Consider the following 11472-nt stretch of genomic DNA (forward strand, 5'->3'; position numbering starts at 1 on the left):
TATATTATTTTTAACAATTTTAATAATAAAAAATGATCGACAAAAATGTTTGAAAATAGTGTTAAACTTAATGACAAATTATATATATACTTCATCTGATAATAATAAATATAATAATAAATGTAAATCGTATTCCTTTTAGAGAAAGAATGGCTAACCTTCGAGTCAAATATTATTCATTACAGACGACGAAGGTTATCATACGTTTCCAATCATCCTTCTAACATATTTTATCATCTTTATATAGCGGAAATAATAAAATACAATAGATACAATAAAATTCCGCTACATTATTAAACAATATGTAACGTAATGCAGGTGCATACGTGACGATCAATTATAGAATCTCTCATGCAGGAAATATTATTATTATATATAAATAATATTTATATAACGCAATGCTTATGTAAGTTTTGATAAAGTTAGTAAAAAAATATCATAAATTCATTTATTATTTATTATCAAAATTATTCTTAATTATATATGATATGTGTGTGCAAATATGAAATATCGTGTTTGATATATGTATTAATATTTCATACTCCGTCGATAATGTAGTCAAGCGCCATCTGTAAGGGCCATTCTCACTCACTTTTTGCTCTAAACTTCTGTGACCAACTGATTTTATTTTCTTTCCTTTTTCTCATTATCAGATAAATATTTTTGCAGAAATTTAAAACAAAAAAAATATATAACTTCCATGTAATATTTAAATAATTATTTTCTGTTTAAATAAATCAATCATTTTTCTCTTTTTGCGTTCTTTCCTTTTTGTCATATTAACATTATTGTTAATTTCATCAAACGAAAACTATGTCAAGAAATGAGTAATCGACTAGTCTGCACATTCCGTAGGAAATCAGAAAAATGAAAAATGCAGTTAATTATTTATCGAGCAACATAGGTGTCATATTTCGATATGAATTATTGTGAAATTAAAAACTTCAATTGAGTTGTATGTTTAATTTATTCTTATTCCATGCATATCATTAACGAAAGTATCCTAACTATCATTACATATAACATGGAACTATGAATAGATATATATATATATATATATAAAATATATATAAATAGTACAAATTATCGAAAATTATTATAATTTTAAACATGATGCGTGTAAACTTACGTGCACCAAAAAAATATTTATCTATTAACTAATTGTTTGCAATAGTTAAAAATCCGTTGTAAAATTTCATATTATCAAACGTTATGCATTCGTTAGTCTTAGACATATATTAAAAAACATTTTCACCCACTTATTTTGTGCAAATTTTGCGAGAAAGATCGTAAGGAAAATGCGTGCAAATCGGGTCGGTCATTAGCACGCAATCGAATGTTGAAATAACATAAAACTTAATCGCTGACACATGTTTATATAAGTTTCAAATAGATTTGCTTTGTGTAATATTTCTTTATTCCGTTTTAAGAGCATCGAACGAAAGGATCGACGCAACGATTTGAAGTTTTTTCTTTTTTTTTTGTTTAATTCATTTTATATACTTAAAAAAGTTTACGTTTAAGTAAGAAATTGAATATTATAATTAAACATTTTGAAGGATCTTTAACATTATTATTTTATAGTGGTTTTTTTCGTATAAAAATGGATGAAAGTGATAAACCTGAAGCATCAACTTCAAAATTACAATCGATTCCAATCGATTGGCAATTGTTAACTTCAAAATTAAAATTTGCTCCAAAAGATCAGTCATATTGTTGCGAAAGTCTCACAATATCCTCGCCAAAAGGTAAGCTATATTTTTATTCAAGAAATATTAATATCCGTTTAATTAATTGTTAACTTCGAAATGATAGATGACACAAATCGATACATTTATGTTCCGTTTAAATATTTGAATGCGATAAAACGTTCCCAAACGAATTTGGTTGCTGCACTTTCTTCTATGATTTTGATCACGTGTCTTCTAGCTTCGATAATTTATTTCATGTCATTAGAACAAGGTAAGATTATTTTTTTTAAATAAAATTTTGAATGCGTCGAGAGAGATTTGAAAAAGAAATTTTCTAAGAGTGTATTGATATTGTAGATGATTACTCCGTTGGTAAAACAGACATGTCGTATAAACATATTCGTGAAAGAAGTAAGGAAAATCAAAGTTCCGATTTCGAATTTAAAGACATTAACGAGGACACGTTAAAAATGTTATATTCCTTTTTTCCTGACGATCTAATTAAAAATCGTTCGAAACGTGAAACTAACGTATCGTTGAAAAGTTGTCGAGAAACAGCTAATAATTGCGATACGATGTTGGAATCGATAAACAAATTTATAGAAATTCTCTCCAACAGCGAACTATTTTCGACGCCATTGTTACAAAATTTAGGCTTCGATATAAGCGATACAGAAAGTAGAAATTCTAAGCTTTTAGAGATAATAAGATGTTTAGAATGTAAAAACGTGGTAACTGAAAATGACGAGGATAATTCGATGAGCGATGAAGACAACGATTCGTGTTTAGAAAATGACGAATATAAGAATTTTCAAATCATAATTAATTTATTAGAAGGTAAAAACGATGTAATGGAAGAATATGATAATTTACAATCAATGGATGTAGATGAAAAAAAGGAAACCGACGTTACCATAATGATGAATATAATACCAGAACCTATAATAAAATCATCTTTTGTTCAAAGTAAAAGAGATAATTTAGGTCAAACGAGTGATGATTTTTCAACGACACTTACCAACAAACCAACGGATAAAATTAACGACGACGAATCAAAGAATTATGAAACTAAATTATCATCGTCGAATCAAGTTGATGCAAAGTCAATTTATAATTGGATGCCATATCCTAAGTGTTTTTATGGACTACCTCCATCATCCCAATCCGATATAAATTCACCTAACTTTCCAGCATCCTATTCGCCAATCCCATATCCTCCAATTCCACAACAACCTTGGTTTTCTTCTCAAAATCAAAAATCATCGTCAAATCGATTACTACCAAATTATTTACAAATTCAAGCACCAAATGTTCAAGTTCTTCATCCACCTGATAACATTATTCCTTGGTTACCTGTACCAAATTCGAAAAGTTCCTTGACTGAATCTGGTAAAACATTACCATATTATTGCATGTACTTTCCACAATCCTCGTCGTCTCAATCCGAGAATATTGGAGATTTTTCAGACTTAAAGAATATAGGAAAGAATAAAGATAAAATTGGTAATGTGGTTTATTATTTAAAATAAATATATATTCGATATTGTAATAATATTTCGTAGATAATAATTATCGTAATAATATTTTGTTAAACAGAACATCAAAGATCTTGTCCTGCTAATGCGTATTTATGCGTTCCAAATAATAAATGTATTTTGAATTTTACATTATGCGACGGTGAAGTTGATTGTTCTGACGGTAGTGACGAGAAATATTGCAGTTGTACGGATAGAATAATGAAAGATCGATTATGCGATGGATACGTTGATTGTCCTAACGGTGAAGATGAAATGAATTGCTCTGGTATTTATATGTTTGATTATGACAAGTTTTTAATTAAGATTATTCAAGTTTTGCTAAATTTTTACTACTAACATTATTTAATTAAATGTTTAGATTGTCCAAAAGATTACTTCAGTTGTTACAAATCCGGATACGGAAATGTATTGTCAAGGTGTGTACCAATTGAAAAACGTTGCGATGGATCTAAAAATTGTTTAAATGGAAAAGACGAAGAGGATTGTAATTTATTATTACCAACATATACCAATAATATGAATGTATGGTTTTTAATTTGTATTATTTTATTTGATGATTTATTTGCAATTATATCTAGGTGTTGCAATTATTAATTAATTATTATTTCAGATTAACTTAGTAAGCTATACTGAAGGTTATTTACATAAAAATTACAAAGGCACATGGTATCCCGTTGTATCGGAAGAAATGTCATTAGCTGAAGAAGCTTGTAAAAATGAATTAAAGTTGAAAAACATGTACGTTCTTAGATATATATTTTACAAATTTAACATTATTTTTCATTAATTAAATAATCATACATACACACGTATTATACATAATTATATTTTATTTATTGATTACAGTGATAAACCGGAACTTGAAATCAGGAATGTTAAATGTAACGATTATCCAGGAAACTTTTGGATGATGATAAATAACGAAGTTAAAATAATTAATTCTTCTACGAGCACAATATACGTTAAATGTCCACCTTATTCTTGCGATGCAACACAAGATAACCAATCCTATTTTTCTGGACAATATAGAACGAAAAACAACGTTGATATCGAACAAAATAAATTATCAACGAATTGGACAGAATCAGTGGAAGAAAATACGATGTTAGGTATTGTTGGTGGTCGTGCCAGTGCACCAGAAGCTTGGCCTTATTTAATTGCCATGTACAAAGACGGCTATTTTCATTGTGGTGGTGTTATCTTAAACGAATATTGGATATTAACTGCTGCTCATTGTCTCGTTCAGTAAGATTTGAAAATATATCATAATTATTTTTTCTTTGTGTTTTGAAAATCTTTCGAATAATTTAATGATGTTAATTTTGAAATATTTTTTTTTCCCCATAGGGCTAAACATTATTACGAAATACAGGCTGGTATATTACGACGTTTTTCATTTTCACCAATGACGCAAAATAAAATCGCTAAGAATATTGTTATACATCCGGATTATGATCCTAATCTAATGAAAAACGATGTTGGATTGGTAATGTTAGATACTCCATTACGTTTTAATCGATGGGTACGACCCGCTTGTCTTCCGGAAGAAAAAATATCAGGTTCAATTTGGAACCAAGTACCATCAGTTGATACTATGTGTGTGGTATTGGGTTGGGGTGCTTTGATAGAACAGGGTCCTGATAGTAAGACTTTTTTAAACCATTCGAATTACTTTATTTTACTATGATAGATAAATTTAACAAAATTATTAATCAATTTTATTTTGCATGAAGCTGATCAATTGAGAGAAGTTCAAGTACCAATTTTGTCGAACTGTTCTGATACGATATATGATAATATAAGTGAGATTTGTGCTGGGTATCCAATGGGTGGTCGAGATGCTTGTCAAGGGGACAGTGGTGGTCCTTTATTATGCATGTATGATGAAATATTATATTCCTCAATAATCGATTAATTATATTCCATGAAGAATATGTAAAAAAAAATTCAAAGAAAATGTTCTATTACAAATTTCTAATTTATTTTAGGAATCCAAAGGTGGATTTGTCTTATTACGTAGCTGGTATAGTTAGTCATGGTGAAGGTTGCGGTCGTCCAGGAAAACCTGGCATTTATACCAAAGTTGTCTACTTCCTCGATTGGATCAAAGACATTTCTGGTAAATTGGTTATATAGTTCTATCCTTCTATACGAATATATTGTTATTAATTTAATTCATTTCATTGTGTAGAAGGGCGAATGACGAATCGTATTAAAGGTACACCTTTAGTCAAATGTCCGGGTTTTAGTTGTAACGATGGAAAATGTTTGCCAAGTAATCAACAGTGTGATCAAAAGATTCATTGTTTGAATGGCGAAGATGAAGAAAATTGTAATTTTTGGCTGGATTTGCAATTATTTAAAACATCCGCTAACAAAACTGATAAGTATATTATAAAAAACGAGGATGATAATGTTGTTACTGATGGATCGATGATTAATGAAACTACGATCGAAAGTTCATTTACCGGTAAAAATTACTTTATTATTTTGTTTAACTATTTATAATTAATGAAAAATTATAATCTTATAAGAGACGTTTAAACTTTTTTCATTTCATAATATCTTGTTAAAAATCTATACTGTCTTTTAATAAACAATACAAAGATTTCACTTAATTTAGATTATAATTATTAATAATAATAATTATTATTATTCTAAAAATAGAAAGTAATGTTTATTTGTTTTATGAATTTGATTGTTTGCAGAAGCTGCATCAACTACGGAAAATATTGTATTATCGTCATTGATAACAACTTCTTATACTGATACTTCAGAACAAACTTCTACTTCGGCTACCACAGAGAATTCTGCTTCTTTTGTATTTACGTGCCAACTGTAAGTATGTATATATATGAAAAACGTTTCATAATATGTGAAATCTATTCGAGAAGTGGACACAGAGGGGAACATAAAAATAATGAAAAAAGTTCACAATAACTGCAAGCTTGGATACAAATTAAGGGTGAACATTTCGATCATCTTCTATGAAGTGATAAACTGTCAAGGATTATTGAAACACAAAAGTGGCTATAACTTTGAAACCAGGTCAAATAGTACACATGTTTATATGAACTTTTTTCATTATTTTGTATCCCTTGTCCACTTCTAAAGTGAATCCAACATATTAGAAAACATTCTGTATAAAACTGTATAATAAAAATACTTTTTTATATTTTGTATTATTTTTACAAGACAACAAAATTATTCGGTGAATTTTTATCAATTCTTTTATTACTTAATTAAAAAATTTATTTAATATTTGTCAATTGTTTAATATTATAATATTTATAAATATCTCGCCTGTAAATAGGCAACACTGTATACATGGATTCGTAAGCCCCTTAAAAATGTTTCCTAATGTTCACGAACATATTGAGTTAAAATTTTCTTTCTTTTAAAATACACAAGCTAATGTAAAGTAAATTTCTTACCGATAGATGGCACTCGTCGTCGCCACATTACCGACAAAGTAAAAAGTGTTGCGTATTTTCAGGCGCAATATTTTATGTTTATACAAAATTTCGACAAAAATATGAAATATAATTTATAGATTACTTCAAAACATACATATAAGTAAACGCTGTGACAAGATTATCGATTGCGAGGACGGAACCGATGAAATAAATTGTACATGTAAAGATATTTTATCTATATATCAACCAGAAGCAATCTGCAACGGATATGTTGATTGTCAAGATAAAACCGACGAAAATAATTGCAGTAAAATTCTTTTGTATTTTTTTTTTTTATTAGATTTTCCTTCCTATTAATTCTCTATTCAACAAAATTATAATAATCTTTCAGACATATGCTCGGATGATCAATTTCTTTGTAGTAAAAGTAAAACTTGTATACCAATGTCGAAGAAATGCGATACGAAATTCGATTGTCCTTTAAAAGAAGACGAATTAGATTGTTGTAAGTATCGATTTTAAAAAAAAACAATAACTTCAATTAAAGATTTGTCGAATTTTTTAGTCACATTGAGTAATGGAGGAGTGGTGAATTTGGACAATGACGGGCGACCAATTTTAAACGTCGAGGGTGTTCTCACCAGATTTCAATATGGAACATGGCATCCAACTTGTCATATTCCTATAAAAGTTCGCAATCAGTCATCGTCTATACTTATTGCTAACAATATGTGCGAGTATTTCGGATTTAAGTAAGTATAATACAAATGAGGAAACAAACGATGATAAATAATGATGTTAATTGTAATGAAAATTCATTTCAAATAATTCATTTTTCATAGGGATGTTGATAAAGTCGAAGAAGTCACGATATTGAACATTGATATTGATACGAATGTTATAAACGGAACCGGCAAATCTTATTACCGGTCTATGCCGATGTACGTCGCTCCTAGCGAAATCCTACCAACTTGTCTAGGTCTTAACATTCGTTGCAGACCGGTTCCAAGTAGTAGCATAAACGTACACTCGATTCTCGATCCAGTAACCGGAAGTCGTACTTTTACCTGGCCGTGGTTAGCTGCAATATTTGTTGATGGTCGTTATCAATGTTCAGCAATTCTTTTAGAACCCAATTGGCTATTATCCAGTTCAGCATGTACTAAGAATATCAAGTAAGTTTATGTTTAATATGATTACTGTAATATTTTATTTATAAAACTCAAATTAATATATATATGAAGAATGTCGGGACATTTTATCGCGATTTTTTATTATATTAATACAAAAATAGATTGATGATATTTTATCTATGTTAATATTTATTGCAAAGTGTTTCTTTAATAATTACGCAAAAGAATTTTTATAAATATAGAATTAATACCTGTCGAAAATTGAATTCATTATATATTTCATATTTCTTTCGTCCATTTCCCGTCATTTTGGTGATCGTAATTGAAATTATTCTTATTTATTAATTACAAACGTTGCTTGGATAAATATGTACAGTTAATGTTACCTACGAGTACAAAAATTGAAACTTGATATAAACAATAATATTGTAGATTATCAGAAAATTATATGATAGCAATGTTGGGTTATTCCTCATCGTTTATTTACGCGGATGGACCTCATCAACAAATATCGATAGTAGATGGGATCAAAGTTTTAAATGACACTGGTGCATCTCTTATTCATTTGAAGACATCAGTCAATATGACGCGTCATGTGCAAGCACTGTTCCTTGAAAAAAGGTATGTATAAAATATTAAATATATATAATACAATATCAAATAATATTAAATTAATAAATCGTATCGTGTTTTTTTAGAATTTATCCACCAAGTACTAAGGATAATTGCATAGCTGTAGGAGCAGATAATGATTTTACAATACATTCAATTATTTTAAGACCGGTATTAAAAAATTGTCCAAAGTGTCATCGTTGTTTTGTCAATGCTCCGAATAATTCTTGCAAGGTAAGTTTTATAAATGAAATAACAAAAAAGAGAACACATACATAAAATATATGTGCTCCGATAATTATGACTACAGTGGACTAATTGATTTTATAGTTTATTATTAATAAAAATTATTTACATTATATAAAAAAGTAGAAAAGGAAAATATTATTTCAGCTTTCTAACTCAGTCAGTTCAATTTTATAATTAACCAATACACGTATAAACCTTTGTCAATTTTTTATTCACACAACAACAAATGAATGCATATATTTTTCAGACAAATAACACGTCAAACGATTGGAACGGAGTAGTATTTTGTCGTGGAGTTAAAGGCTGGTATCCATCGGCAGTGTTTCACGAAAAAAATGCACCTTGCACTTTTCAACAAGTGCAAGCTTTGACAAGCATTGATTACCTAAATGCATATCTTACTCAAGCTATGGGTAAAATTTGTATTATTCTTTTCTTTCGACATAAACGATTATTAAAAAATTTGACTAACATTATTTTTATTTTATTATTTCAGAGGATAAAATAAAATCATACAAAGAACCTATATGCGACGGTATTCGTTGTAAGATTGGCCAATGCGTTCCTTGGCACCGAACTTGCAATGGGATTCAAGATTGTCGAGACGGTTCCGATGAGGAACTTAAAAATTGTTTAAAATTAAGAGAATTACGTCAAAAGGATTCAAATGTTGACAGTACGTGATCATATAATATTCTTTAAATTGATCGATCAAATTACAATACGTATGATTATTATTATTATTATTATTATTATTATTATTATTATTATTATTATTATTTTCTTTATATTATACAGAATGTACTATATCAGAGTTACGTTGTGAAAACGGTGATTGCGTACATAAAAAAGGATTTTGTGATGGAAAAATCGATTGCATTGACGGAAGCGACGAAATGACAAATTGCAATTGCGCAAATTTTTTGAAATTGACATCGCCAGAACGTCTTTGCGATGGTAGACGAAATTGTCTGGATAAAACGGACGAATCACCGATGATATGTCCCTGCAATGATAACAGTTTTAGATGTCCTGGGTAAATGAACATTGTTAAATAATATTTCATTTCCATGAAATATTAATATCGTTCAAATATAATATTAATTCTATTATTATATATAATAATATTTGTATTTATATTTCACATTTGTTTTTTTTTTTATATATATAGAAATATTTTTAACGATTGTAATAATATATTTACAGACCGAATGCCACCGAAATATGTATACCACAAGAATTTGTATGCGACGAACTACAGGATTGTCCTGGTAATGAGGATGAAATAATATGTAAAAAAATAAAACCGTTTAAGGAAAATACGTGAGTATTTATACGTAACAAACTTTTATTGTCCTACCAATTGTTTAATCTTCATTTGTGAATACAATTATTATTATTACTCTCTATCAATTTTTAATTAAATAAAATATTATTCATCACAGATCTGGTATTGGAGAAGTAATTCAACGAAGTTTCGGTGTCTGGCATTCATTATGTTATCCAAATCCAATAACCACTAACGATGATGCATCGAAGATCTGTGAATCATTAGGTTACGTATCCGGAACACTAGCACCGATACAAAACAATACCGTACCGATGGTTCCAATTTACGATGAATTTTATATAGTTAGGCTAAATTATCAAACATGGTATGCAATGAGATCCGATAAACCTTTAGTAGAATTGTCAAATTCACCACAAAAGCCCTGTCACCGTGCATTCGTTTCCTGTAATTCTTAATAAAATGCTATTACATAATTTAAACCAGTAATATTTTTTTTGATATAATAATTTATTTCTTGTTTTATTATTTATTGAATATTAAATATAAAATTAATTATTTTGTAAATGATAAATATTTATAACATTTCTTAATGAATTACATTGAAAAAAAAATAAATGTCTAATTAATTATTTTGCCTTTAATAAAGTTACCTTCTTTTCATCAGTAGTGATTATTTAATTAATCTCAGGATATAGCTATATTATATATATATATACATATATAATAATATGTGCTAGACCCTTGCTAATTGTGCAAGGCACCGTCGATCGTATAATCGGCACTGGGTTCGTATAATTTTCTTCCAAGAAGTACCGTTGATCCACGTTTATCCCGCTTCTCGCTATACCGCTTATAAATACTTATTCTCTCTCACGTTTTCTCCCCTCTCTTGCTCTCTCTCTCTCCTTTTCTTCTCTTCTCTCTCTTTCCTTTAAAATTTATTCTATTCGATCCGTCTATATAAGTAACTTCGTTTTTGCTGTCAGTATTCTATCATAACTGTCAGAAGTAACAGTAACGTGCAATGAATTCTTTTCAGATCTGATGATCTATTAAATAGCAAAAAATTATTTTAAATTAGAAAATAAAAGTATACGAATTACGAAGACAAAAACTGAGTGTACGATCGAATTGGAAAAAATCAGAATATGGTTCATAGAACCAGAAAAATCAGAATATGTACCCAGTGTCGTACGTTTAAGCTCAATAATTATTTTAAAATAAAAATTCAAAATTTTATAAAAACATTATTCGTAGGATGTATCATCGTTCGACGATATGGAACATTTCTTGCATAGTATAGAACTTATTGATTAAATTATTCATAACGTTTTTCGCATATCGTTTCCATTGTCGTAACTATCTTAAAAAATTACAAAATCCAATGCTATTAAACAAAAAATGTATAGTATAAAATATAAAGATAACGTTTATGATGAATAACAATCTTATAAATTTGTATAAAAATTGAAAATATAGAAAAATGAAAATCTCGCGACACAAGGAAGATGATAAAAATTCAATTATTAAAATGACATTTAT

At 28.5% G+C, this 11472-nt stretch overlaps 1 protein-coding gene across 1 annotated transcript; it reads left to right on the top strand.

Annotated features, from left to right (window-relative positions):
* Positions 1-1603: 1603 nt before the first annotated feature.
* Positions 1604-10409, top strand: LOC122516078 (serine protease nudel-like). Its single transcript, XM_043633631.1, has 24 exons — positions 1604-1748; positions 1816-1962; positions 2049-2102; positions 2295-3194; positions 3288-3494; positions 3588-3751; positions 3840-3967; positions 4076-4474; positions 4577-4872; positions 4963-5107; positions 5218-5348; positions 5421-5564; positions 5938-6067; positions 6783-6952; positions 7037-7150; positions 7211-7397; positions 7488-7820; positions 8211-8399; positions 8477-8624; positions 8887-9052; positions 9136-9315; positions 9438-9675; positions 9846-9962; positions 10085-10409. Exons 1-24 carry the CDS (start codon positions 1604-1606, stop codon positions 10383-10385), a joined length of 5133 nt encoding a protein of 1710 aa, XP_043489566.1. The 3' UTR covers positions 10386-10409.
* The last annotated feature ends 1063 nt before the right edge of the window (positions 10410-11472 follow it).

This window comes from Polistes fuscatus, unplaced genomic scaffold, assembly GCF_010416935.1.
Source record: "Polistes fuscatus isolate 324 unplaced genomic scaffold, CU_Pfus_HIC Scaffold2, whole genome shotgun sequence".
Classification (NCBI taxonomy): Eukaryota; Metazoa; Arthropoda; class Insecta; order Hymenoptera; family Vespidae; genus Polistes; species Polistes fuscatus.

Coding starts and splice junctions, on each gene's coding strand:
- LOC122516078 (XM_043633631.1), top strand. CDS start 1,604: ATGGATGAAAGTGATAAACCTGAAGCATCAACTTCAAAATTACAATCG. Junction 3,968..4,075: donor GAATTAAAGTTGAAAAACAT/GTACGTTCTTAG, acceptor TATTGATTACAG/TGATAAACCGGAACTTGAAA. Junction 5,349..5,420: donor TTGGATCAAAGACATTTCTG/GTAAATTGGTTA, acceptor TTCATTGTGTAG/AAGGGCGAATGACGAATCGT.